The 13,178-nt window shown below is 40.6% G+C and overlaps 1 protein-coding gene across 1 annotated transcript in view; it reads right to left on the reverse strand.

The window, feature by feature from the left end:
* Nucleotides 1-13,178, reverse strand: part of ZNF704 (zinc finger protein 704) — an 85,904-nt gene that overhangs the window by 19,150 nt on the left and 53,576 nt on the right. Inside the window, exon 3 of the mRNA XM_064706268.1 lies at nucleotides 3,914-4,017. Within this exon, the coding sequence (XP_064562338.1) occupies nucleotides 3,914-4,017 (104 nt within the window). The remainder of the gene's footprint in view (nucleotides 1-3,913; nucleotides 4,018-13,178) is intronic.

Here is a 13,178-nt window from a genome sequence, read left to right on the forward strand (position 1 = left end):
TATTTTTCAAGTATTTTTCTAAAAAGAAATGTTGCATTTGAAAAGATAACCTGTTCTGAAGCATAAACAGTGATAAACCATCATATATTGCATGCATGATTTAAGGAAAACATTTAAATTGACCTTTAAATTTACTTCTGTGATTCTAAATACATCCTCAACTTTCAACAGGAACACACAACTCTGGTGTCCAAAGCAAGCTCCAAGCCACCACACTGCCAACAGGAGATCCCCTGGGAAGGGGACACACACTCTGAGCCCCAAAACACTAAGCAGATCCACAAAAACATGACCATCTTCCCAGTACTAAAACACCAAAGAAAACCATAGTTACACTCTGTTCTTACAATCTCTCAATATACCTGCCTCTGCCTAATTTGAACTTCCACATGAGGTGGGGTGTGTATCCCTTGGGATACACGGGTGTGCAGGCATCTGCACACTTCAGAAGTGAACACACAGACACTGGATCACCTCCACACCCACTGGAGGAACTGCCTAATCAGTGCTGCAGCTCCCCATCCATTACAGGCTAAGAAGACACTGGAACTAACAGCTAACACTGCAGCACCATGGGGGGAGCACCAGCACTGGAACTAACAGCTAACCCTCTGCAGCACCATGGGTGGGAGCACCAGCACTGCCTGTGCAGCCTGAGGCACAGCTCGAGCCATGCTTTATTCACATGCACAGATCCTCAGGCTTTAGATGCTGGCATGTCACCCTCACTGTCCCTAAAGGGCTGCTGGCAGCAGAGAAGCATGCAGGTCATCAGCTCAGTGCAGGCATGGCCCAAGCACACCCAGGGTGCAGCCACAGGCAGCTCTGCCAGATCTCTCAGGTTCTCACAGGACTTGGGCAAATGAGCAGGGACTGTTTAGGTGCAGCTTCTCCCTAACTCAGGCATTGGAGGCTTCTCCCAATGACACTGTGGGTGCCTGAGTGTTGTGCAACACCTGACTTTGGAACTGGCAAGCAAATAACATCTTATCTGTTCATGAAGCAGTATTTAAGTGTGAGACAAGTCCTTTCAAGCCAGTGCCTGTCTTTAAAAGATCTGCAGAAGTCACTCCTTCATTCCTTCTCAATTTCTTACAGATAAATTTAACTAATAATATTGGCAAGAAAGTGAGCTATCAAAAGCTTACCCCCAAACCAGTGAATTTCTGTTTTTTCTTTCTCCTAACTGACTTGGTTTTGGACAAAATTCTTAATGACTAACATCAGCTGCTCAAAAAAACAGAACACAGTGCCCCCTTGAGTAGGCAGCTGCTACAGTAGTACTGATTTACTGATCAGGACCACACAGTATAAATGGAATTGATCCTCTCCCTCCAGCCTGCCCAATTCCTCTTTGGAAAAGGACAAACATACATGTTCTGGCAGCTCTGAAGCTAACATGAAAATGTCATGTTTTGTCTCATGATTACAACCTTCATGTGACTGTAATGAAGGTGGGTTTTGCTCCTTTTATATATTTGGTACTTCAGTCTTGTGCCGAAGCCAAAAATTGCATCTGGTATCAACTTGTGACCTTAGCATAGCTTAAAATTTTCATGTCTTCAGAAAAACAAAGGAACACTCTTTCAACTACTATTTTCTGAAACAGTTATGGTGCTATTTGTATTCTCAGTGTGTACAGCTTCTCCTCACCTTGCTGAGAAAGAGATGTAAATCAAGAGCATTTTTTAAGTAGCATGGAAAATACTGAATGAGGTTAACAACAGGAAAAAACCAAACACTGGTTCTCATTCATACTAACAAATCTGTTAATGTAAAGAAGTTTAATATATAAATAAATGCAACTTACTCTTATTTTGGGGCTCTTTTCACACTGCTGGAGTTGCGTGAAAGAGAACCAGACCAAATATTATTCAACTGCAGAGAAACAAGGGCCAAACTCTGATCCAGTTTACATGGGTGATCATTCCCAGGAATTCCAGCATGGATCTCACTTTAATATTAATGCTAATGTATTTTTATTTTTTACTTCTAGGCAAAATTCCATTTGTTTTAACAAATGGTCCTTTAATTATACTGCTACTTATTGCCCTTTTTTGGAAAAGCATGTAGAAAAAACTAATCACTAATACATTTGTTGCTTGTATTACTAGGATCAGAGCCTAGCCTTGCAACACCAAATAAGCTTTAAATTATCCAGTCTTTATACTTCTATTCAAGTCTTTAGTAAGCCTTGACTAAGGCAAAACTAAGATATTCAGGGAGAAGGTGTCCAAAACCAGCTTCAAAATCTTGTCTGTAACTATTGAAAACATGTGAACTACATTTTCAGGCTAGTCTTCCCAGATTTTGGGAAACAAGCAGACAAGCTAAAGGAAGAAATATCAAAGAGCACTCAGACTATGCTGAGAAATATCAAAGGCAGTTAAACAGCCACCATTTGCTCTTAGTAATTCAAAAGGGCTTGTTTGGAAGATCTTGCCAATCGACAGCTGCACTGCTGCTCCTGACAAGTGTCACCTGCTCAGCCTAAGGTGGCAGATACTGCTTCACCCACAGCAGAGCAGCTCCCCAGGACAGGGATGCAGCAGAGCACATGTGTATGCCTTGGCCACAACAAATACCTGCTTGCCACATCAAGCACAGACCCATCTCCAGCTGTGGTTTTGTCTGTGAGCTGAGCAGCTGGAGAGCAGGTGTGCTTTCACCCTTCTGCAGGCCTTTCCCAGGGGCTGGCAACATCCTGTCCTCAGGTGTCACTGTCACAGGGATGTCACTGCCTGAGATTTCCCAGGGCTCCTCAGAGCAGTGGCACTCCAATAAGCACTTCTGGCTTTCAACACTGGAAAGCACATGAACAAAGGCCACGGGTGTTCACAGCCAGAATTCCAACCAAATGGATAAAACTTACATTTTCTGAAAATAAATGGAAAAAACACAGCACTGACATTGGCTATGAATTCCTTTAAGAACATCATACTGTGGATCATGCCTGTTTCCATGAAGAAAAGCAAGTATTTCTCAATCTTCCAATGACTGACAGTAGGAGAGCATCTAGGGTTTTTTAGCAGTTACGAGTGAGTAAGAAAAGTCAGTCATACAAACAATGCTGAGGTACCCTAACAAGGTTATCCTAATTCAAATAATTCCTTAAAATAAAACACTCCTAAAAATTTATTGTAACTCCAGTCAATCTTGCATAGATCAATTACATTTCATAATCGATCTCCTCATTACCTGAAACTTTTTACATTTTTTTAAATTTGGGTGTCTTCTGCTTTACCATGAATGAAATAGTCTTTACAGGGATTATAGATTTGATGGAAGACCATCAGAGAGTTACACACAGCACAGGAACTGGAGGTGCAGAGAAGCAGACTGCTTGCTGGGCAGATTGCTACTGCACAGCCTCTCAGCCAAGAGCTGTGATCTGGAAGTTCTTTGCCTTATTGTGGCTTTGGCTAAAATCTGATCTCATTTCCATTGAGTAGATGACAAGAAGAACTGCTTTCATGTTTCCTGGATATGGCACTCAGGACATGGTTTAGAAGTGAACATGGCGGTGGTGCCAGGCTGATGGTTAGACTTAGTGATCTTAGAGGTCTTTCCCAATTCTAACCATTCTACAACTCTAGGACTGTATGTGTGCAAATGCAAACAAACTCTTTGAAAAATTAAGTGTTTCAGAGACATCAAGAGACTTTTTGAAGTGCTCATATCCCATTTATGGAATGGGCATCTCCCATTTCATAAACCAGAGGTGCTCTACAGTTAAAGAAAATGTTTGTTTTCATTTCTGCCAGTGCTGCACCAGACTTTGACTAGGTTGGAGCAAAGCTCAATATGATCCCCAACACAGCAGAAGACAGCCACTCACCATTTGTTCTCCCCCATGGGCACAGCTCCTGGGAACAAGCCCCCCTTCCCGCAGCCCCGGGCTCCAAAGGCTTACCGTTGGGTCGGACAGGAGGGCTGCGGACCAAAGGGCTGGTGGATAAACTGGTGAGTACCATGGCTGCTGTTACTTTATCCATGTCCAGTTCTTCCAAAGATTTCCTGAAACACAGTGAGTGGGAGGCAGGAAACACATCAATAAAAATTTAGCTCTTTTTTAGTATTTTTTCACTTAGCCCAAATCCTAAGCCAGCACAGCACAGTAACAAAAACAAGCCACTGCACAGAGTTCTCCAAACCTTGGTTTTTTGGCAACCTGAGCATATCAAGAGGCTTCTATAAGCAAACTAACTCAGTGTTAGCAGGAAAAGAAGTGGGAAAAGAGAATACATCTTTGTATAAAATTTTCAGGATTACTGTGACTCTCTATAACTTTGACTTTGTTCCTTTTTTATATTTCAGAATTTCAGCTATTCATATTCTTAGGCAAAGTGTGTTCTTAAGGTGGTTTTCTTGGATGAAGACAAAAATGCAAAATTGGGTGAGATTACTAGCAACAATATCAAGATACATTAGTCTCTGTAGTGTAAAGAAAAACTGAACTGGAACTAAGGGATGTGAGTTCATTGCTTCTGCTTAACTATTAACATTCCCATACTCTCTGCAAAAGATTGATCTTAAATTTTTCCTGGTCAGATTAAAAACCAAATACTTTAAGTAATTAGGAAACTGGCATAAAAATGGTGCAGGAAGGGTAGGGGGGTAGGGGAGAGAAAGGGAGAGGAGGTTGTTTTGCAGGTGTGATGGGTGCCTGAACCAGCATGATGGCACAGGGGTCCACTGCTGCCTCAGCCTGGTCTCAATGGGAACCTGTGTAAGTTAGAGGAGAGGACATGGAGGAGGAGTAATAAGGGAAAGGAGAGCAGCCAGCTTTTCAGGGAAAGGAAGAGAAGATTTGGACAATGGTAAATGCCAACAGGAACCAGGATACAGTGATCCATTGCTCAAGGAGTCATGGGGGATCTTTTAGGCAAGGAAGGAAATTTTTCTTTGTCTGTAAAAATTATGTTCTGTCTTTTTTACCCAAGAGTAACTCTCTCACAATGTAAAATTTCTGAGAAGTCAATGTACCAAAATAAAACTACCAAACCCACTATATTAGCAGAGTTTTGCTTTCCACCCTTGTGGGCTGGAAATCCTTGCGGGATTTCCACCTTGTGGGTGGGATCAAAACAGACAATTTTTCGAAAACATTTGCTTTCAAACATATGACTGATCATCCAAAATCATCTTCTCAATTCCTAGAGATCAAGTTAATTTTTTTCTTACAAAAGGACACTTCCCCCCACCCCATATTCTGCTTTCTGGGTCTCTGGAGATATCTCTGTGCTTTGTCAGGAGCTCTACTGAGCAGATCAGGCTGAGTCTGATTTAAAGCCCAAGATAATAAGTGGTCAGTACCTGCTGTTTCCCATCAACTGTTGGTCAGTAAGTCACCAAGAGGAACAGGATGTGCTGGGTGCACTCCTTTTTCTGGAATCCTATCTCACCCATCAGGTGGAAGGTTCATTAAGTGGAAACTACACTACAATGAAAGACTCTTGGTATTTTAGTGAGCAAACCTTGACCTTGCCCATGAAAAGGTTCACAGCTGCTTTCTGGCTGAGGCAAGGACCCACACAGATGCTGATGAACACTCTCCCACGCCGCACAACAGCTTAACTCTCACAACTGTCTTTTGCAACACATCAGTGCCTGGAGCTGAAACACTGATGATGGTTCCTGCTACATTCTGATTATATCTGTAGAAACCCTTCTTTCCTCCAGCCAAGGCTTCTGCAAAGAGCACAGCAGCCATATGGTCATCATCAAGTATTGGAAAGGTCTAGGAATGTCTGCTATAATCAGCTGAATTCTTAATCTGTCACCCATTAGCTCCTCGTGCCTGCAGAAGAGTGTTTCATTCAGAATGTCAAATTCCTCTGGGCTCAGAAGACCCTTCCTCAGGGCTGACATGAAGATGCTACACTTTCTCAAGACCAACACTGCCAGATGATTTTCCAGTTACCTAATATCCCAGTATGAAAATCTAGTTTCTGAGAAGGCTTCACCTGCTCTGTAGCCCATTCCTGTCAGACTACACCAACTGTCCCTGTGACTATCCAGCTGTGAATGAATCATTACTATCTGTGTTTCTGCAACATACGAGGACAAAATGAGCAAAAGTTCCTGATAAGATGGAGAAGCTGATCCCTAGTGTTTGTAATCAGCTCTTCTGTAAAAAGCTCTTCTGTCCGTGTGGCAACAGAACTAACATGTTCCCATCCAGGCCTCTCCAGGATTGCAACATCTCACTACAGCAGTCGTTGCAAGTGTCTGCCAAGTTGGTGTCAAGATGTCAGAGTCTAGACTCAGAGCTAATCACAAAGTTTCCCCAAGCAGTTTATAACTACCTTCTAGTTATTTTGATTTTTTTTTTGTCCCCTCTACAATGATAAGCACTGCTGTTCTGAAAATCTAGCCCTTGCTCCAAATAATTTTACAATGTCCCAAAACTGTCAGTACTGGCATCTGTACTTAAAGTGGAAGTTTTCACAAGCAGGCAAAGAATAGGAATAGTCATGAGAATCCATGCCATTTCCAGCCATTCTAAACTACACTCTTGCAATTACTGGAATCCTTTTTTCTTCCTGATCCAATTTACCAGGATATCAGCCCAAATAAAATGAACTTTGGGCTTTCTCTTTGCCCATTCTGAATGACAGTCATTTTTACTATTTACTGCTCCTCAACTGCATCCAGCAAGCAAGAACACTCTGCTCATACTTCCCAGCCACAAGAATTTTAGCAGCTACAAGTGTTGGCTTATGTGACTCTGTTCCATTTTTACAGTTTGGCTCATAAATGTAAACACACATATTTCACATATCATACAGCCAGTATTGCAGCAGCAGCCTTTGAGATACAGGCAAGGCATAAAACTGAAGACAGCAACCACTAAAGCCATCTGCATTTAGTCAGCATCACATGTGAGTTCACGCCTTAAGATTTCCCCAATATTTTCCAGCTTTCTCTACTGGAAAGTTGAACCTGCACACAGCTGTTCAACACTATTTGGACTCAGAGGGGAGAACAACTTGTTATGCATCAATTGTTCCCAAAACATTTATCTCACCATTGCTAAGGCGATTTTCTGCGCACTGAAATCATAAGCCCTGATGTTACTGTTATTAGGTGCAATAAAATTTAAATCAGTTTTAAGATCATGTACTATGTCAATTATGAAGACTTCTTCTTTTCTCTAATCTCATATCCCAGTCTCCAAATTCCATCTCCCAACTTTTGAATGGATGCATTTGTGTCAGCCCAGTCTGCGTTTGAGAACCAAGCAGTTTTGGATCCTTTCCTTCCAAGTGTTTGTAAATCCAAACACATGAAATAGCCGAATTACAACAAATCAGCTGAGATATTAGCAGTAGAAGTTACAGGTCCTTGGAGGTAGACCTTTTACCACCACCCCAGGTCTCTGTTTCATGTCTCCCTGTCTCCTCAGCAGGGGGAGTGGTTTCACTGGATCCCTGCAACACACTGATCTAGCCAGCCTGGCAATTAAGGGTCCTTTTCTTTAACAGCCAAGGCCAATCAGACTTGGTTACTACACTTACTCTTGATCAATCCTTTCTCTGATTTTGATGATGAACGGATTGCTTTTTTGATAATAATTTATCAATCAAACCACCCATCACAGTTTCCCCAGTCAAAGCTATCTACAAGGAAAGGCTGGGTTTCAGCTTCAAGGGATGAGAAAAAGAGGGTCCCAGACAAGCCCAAGGCTATGCAAATGTTCCAAATCAATGCAGTGTCCAATCTCCTGCTGTGCCATTTCTTCTGCCATATCCTGGCCACTGTTACCTTCAGACTCCCTCCTATGTACTATTCCCATCTGGACACACCCATATGACAGTTCTATTTTTTTTTCTATTCTTCAAGCTTGCTCTCAAAGAAATCTTTACAAATACAAATTTTATTCTAGTTTTTCAGTCTTTACACTACTCTTTATTACTTGCCTGGCTTAGATCAAAAAGCCTGAAGATTTCCTCTTGGAAAGACTGAATTTTAAGTCTAACGCTTTTACCTAAGCATATTTTAAGGGTACTAGAGAATATTCTCAAAGCAGAGAAAGTGGTAGCAGGTGTTTTTGATAAAATTGACCCTATTGAAGAGCACAACCAAGTTTACTTGAAGAAAAGATAAAAAAAAATCATTAACTAGGATTGATAAGAAGAGAAGCAGTCAAGCACAAAAATGCTATTATTCCATGTTAACTGTCTACTGTCCTCCACCCAAAATTCAGCTTATGACAGTGGTTCACAAAACACCCGGAGACCTTTTGTAAGAAGTACCATATAAATATGTGTGCATTAATAAGCTATAACTGGGACAAAATAAAACTATATTTAAATTGCTCTCTCCCTCCCATACTTACATGTGCTAAATTTTCATAAAGACACCTCTGAAACCCAAGTCTGGTCACTTGACTACAGCCACACCACACTGATAATGTCATACTGAGCACTGCATCAATACTGATAAACACGTTGTTAGAAGCTTTTGACACCAAAAATATGATTCATCATATAATGAATCACTGTAATCAGTACACGAGTAATAACAGAAGCACTTCTGAAGTAAAAATCCTGAATTACATTATATAGGTAAAATAAAAATATTTTCATTTTGTTCAGTTCATCATTAAAGGCAAAAACCAACATCCCAACAAAGAACCAGCAAGAAAATCCATGTACATGACTGTGACTCCATGTATCTCAAGTAACTACAACCACTCTTCTATAAAGAACTACATTATGCTACAAAATATTCTTAGTCCATACAGGACTTCACATTTACCATAATACTTAGTTACCATGTAATAACTCAAAATACTGACAGTACAGATAAATTATCTTTGTGCTCTTGTGTATGGTTGCTGATTATGGAGATTAAAAATTACTCACTTGTCAAACACAAACCCACAAATTACAGAGAGAATAATCCATACAAATAGTCCAAGGTCTTCAACATTCTTTACTAAAAGCCATAACTTTCACAATAAAGCAAAAAGCAAAGGAAAATATTTCCAAATATTATATAAAATCAGCATAGTACTAGAATGATATATCTCAGAACATTGAGAGTGTTATTGTTCACATATTTAAAAAGGGAACTGATGTTTGATATTTAAAAGAGAGATACACCAATAATGCACTGATTAGAAGTTAGGGATTTCTGCCTTTGCTCATTGTGGTCAAACATAAAATTAACATTTTCCATGCTAGCTTCATATTTGCAGACTAATTCATATGCAGAACAGAGGCCCTTCATTGTTTCTGCTGTCCTTGTTATACACAAGCAATTTTTTTTAATACTGACAGTGAACAGAATTAATTCAGATGAAAATACAAATATAAGAACTTTTGTCCTAAAAAACATATATACCTGAACTTCTGAAGGAAAAAAAGAAAAATGCATCAAAGAGCACCTCAAAGTTCCCCACCTCCTCCTGGCCAAGCTAATGGATTTTGTGGTTCAGTTATCCAAAGGGCCTTTGGAAGTCCGGCTGGTGTGTTAGAGCCTGAGAGCACTTGACAGAGTCCTCAGTAACTCAGACATTGACTTTCCATTTGGACTGTAAGGCTTAAAGACAATAAAAAGTCTCTGCACATCAGTCCTAAGAGATGGGAGACATTCACAGAGTGGTTCTCAGCATCCTGGAGTAGAAAATACAATTTAACAGAACCAAAGAGAAAGTGGTGTGTAACAGGCAGGCTTCTCTGAGTGTTTTATTAGAACTTGCATCTAGCACTGCTCCACAAAGAATGGGCCTGTTTTTAAAAACACCTATTTCTCCACTGTCTCCACTTTCACTAAAACTAAAATTAGACAGAAGACAATCCGTTCGTTTTTACTACCAATTTGTAGATGTAGATACCCAAGAAATTGCAGTATTTTGTTCCAAAGGTTGGCTGATGGACTCTCCCCCACACAGAGCTCTCCCTTGTCTCTCCCTCTGCAGCTCCAGCCACCTCCTCAAGCTCCCCGGCCAGGTGTGTCCCCAGGAGCACTGGAGCACCCTTTCCCAGTGCCCTCCCCCTCTGAGGAGGAACAATCCAGTGATGACACCCAGGCTGCCATGGAGCCTATCACCACACCAGGCCTCTCTGTGAGTGCTGGCAGAGCTGCATCACAAATAAACAGGATGTCAAATTTACTGTGATTTCTGATGTAAACACATCCCATGGACATGCTCCTGCTGCCCCCTCTGCAGTCCAGTGCAGGAATAGCTGCTTTGCATCCTAAGGCTGCCCAGAAAAGTTTGCTCAAGTTTTGCAAAACAGATGGAAAATAGAAACCTTTTTATTACTGCTTTCTGAGCAACTTGTCTGACTTCCTTAAAGATAACTGAAATTTCAAACCTATACATATGGAAACAGGATTGAACTCTAGATCTTACTATCTGATTTACAAAATATGGGATACAGCGTCCTGGGAGTAGGGAGGGAGAGGATGGGTAGTAAAACACTGCTCTCATCAGTGGCTAGTGATAAGATCTCCAGTTTAAAATGCCCTGCATAAACAGGAACAGTGAGGCAAGCCAAATTCCACACTGGGAGATAAGCTGCAGTTTACAGGAACAATTTATTCTATATATTGAAAAGATTGATCCAATGAATAATTTTTATTTTTCCAACAGCTGCAACCTATCAGGAAAACTTATCTGGTGAAGAGCCCTTGGGGCAATGACTGAAGATTAAGTAGAAGTATGACACAGAAATTGTCTGCTTCAAAACAGAACAACCAAATAAAGGGTAATCTCTTGATAGATTATGAGTGCAAAGCAAAAATTAAATTAAGAAAGGAATAACAGAACCCTGCAGAGCACTGTTATCCCTTATGGTCATCCACAAATCTTGAGGATTTTTGGGGAAGATTTTCTGTTCCATTTTTTCTACTTTAAAGGCCACTTGCTGATGCAACAAATAACTCTTGTCAGCAAACCAAGCCTCAATAGTGCCCTGAAGCAACAGACCAGTTATTCCAAATTTATCCAAAATATTCATGTTCCATGCCTTTCCTGCCTGTGCCTTATGCTACTGTTCTAGTTTGTTCACAGGTACATCCCCACTCAAAAATGAGATCACTTTGACAGGGTACTGTTTACAGAAAGAAAACTTCACACTTCTGATGCTTTCCTCAGGGAAAAGGGCTGGACCATTTGCTCAATGCAATACAAATGACATGATGAACATGAAAAAAGATAGAAAAGAAACAAAACAAAAAGTTCATAAATCTTGCTTAATTTTTGAGAAGAATTATTAGCTAAAGATATCCTTACAGGAGATGCTACAGGAACTTTGTCTTTCCCAAAGTAAGAGAAAATGCACAATAAAAAATGTTTTGCTTTTCCTTCTTCCCCCTTATCTATTGCAGACAGTGTGATTCCTACACTGTATGAATATTCCCAAAATATGTTTTAAAATATTACTGCATATATACAGTCCTAATGCACATACATGGGTGATTTGCCTAGCACAATTTGTCTCTAAACAGTTGCTGTAAGTCAAGTTAAAAATAATATTTAACTTTTTTCTGCCACACATTAAAGTATAACTTTTTTCTAATAAAATATACATTGATGAAACATTTGAAAAAACCTGCAAGTCCTCATCTCACCAAATCAAAGAGCCACAGGCATGTTGTTCTGTTACTAATGTGAGCACTTTCCCGAAATCAAGCAGTCTCAAAAATGACCCAAGCGTCAGTTTCTGTTTATTTTTAATATTTACATGTCATTCACTCTGCGCTTTCCAATTATTTGGAAATAATTCCTTTTTTCAAGCAAGAAGCAAAGAGAATTGTAAAAAAAAAGCCACTGAGTCTGGACAATGCTGGCCAGAGCTGCCAGCACTGCTGAAAGAGATCTGGAGACTCCAGGCAAGAAACACCTCTGAGAGGGTCCCCTGCTTCCTGCCAAAGTGAGATTGCACCTCCCAAAGAGTGCGACCACTCAGCCATTGTTTCTATGGCATGCACAAGCCAAGCAGTCACAGCTCCATAAACCATCTTCAAGGGTTTCTTTGCTATTGCAGGCATTCAGGAGACACACACTGCAGTTCACCTCACAACTGGCTGTACTTCTGTCCTTCTCCATCCATTAGAAACCTGCTTCAGAACAGGGAAGGCAAACAGTTAGCTCATCTTGCTCTCTCCAGTCCCAACTTCCCTTCATCTCCTGTCCTTGGGGCAGTTCTGCAGGGCTACACAGACTACAGTACCTGTGGTAGCTCATTCAAAGCTATTTTGTCTATGAACACATTCATGGAGAGCATCCAGGTACACCTCTCAGATGGGTTCTCCTTCCATTTCCCTGACCATCCTACAAGTCTGTGCTCATCTCTTGTTAATAAGAGTACATCCATCATGAAAGGTGCTCCATGTGGTGTTAACATGGTCATGTCAACATCATCTACAAGAACACTGTTATTTTCCTTTTCCTGTTGAAATCTATGACTTGACTCACAAGGATAGATAGCTCAGTCACCTGTAAGGAACAGTAGAACTCCAGTGCTGCTCTCTTCATCACTTGTTTACAACTAATGAAGTTGGAATTATTTGGTGCTAATGAACTTTTTGTTTTGAACAGGTGATGAAAATGTTTCCTTCTAAATACAGTAACATACACAACTGACATTTAGCTTTAGACCCAGCCTAATTACAGGCCAGATTTTGATGCTTTTCCTTTCTTGGTTTTCATTTTCTCAAAAGATCATTATTGAGATAGCAGCACTTCGAGATACTTTTCAGGTAGAGCAATAGGGTGCATAGTACAAATACCAATAACACATAAACTCTCATACCTTATATGTGGGACTCTACAGACCACTTGCAGTACTCTGCAGCCAGCACAGACTGTGTCAAAGGAAGATGCAATAGGGACATTCCCACAAGTGATGTATCATCCTATCCCCATGATTGACAAATTTCCTTACACACTGTGACCAGATTAGAAAATCACAAAAAGAATATATTCTAGATATTTCAATACATCTTCTATCAGCTATGGCTCTTCTTTTATCAGCTATTCCTCATTTTCTCCCTCCTCCATAGACTATCCTCATGTCTGGGCTTCAGTCACATTCCAGGGCAGGGAGCAGAGAAATCTAGTTACATTATTCAAGAGACAAACAGTGCCTTGTAGCAGGTTTGATTTAGTTACTTCTGCAACTGTTCTGTTTTCAAGCTACCAGACATGGAGAGCAGAAGCT

This window comes from Zonotrichia leucophrys, chromosome 2, assembly GCF_028769735.1.
Source record: "Zonotrichia leucophrys gambelii isolate GWCS_2022_RI chromosome 2, RI_Zleu_2.0, whole genome shotgun sequence".
In the NCBI taxonomy this organism is placed as follows: Eukaryota; Metazoa; Chordata; class Aves; order Passeriformes; family Passerellidae; genus Zonotrichia; species Zonotrichia leucophrys.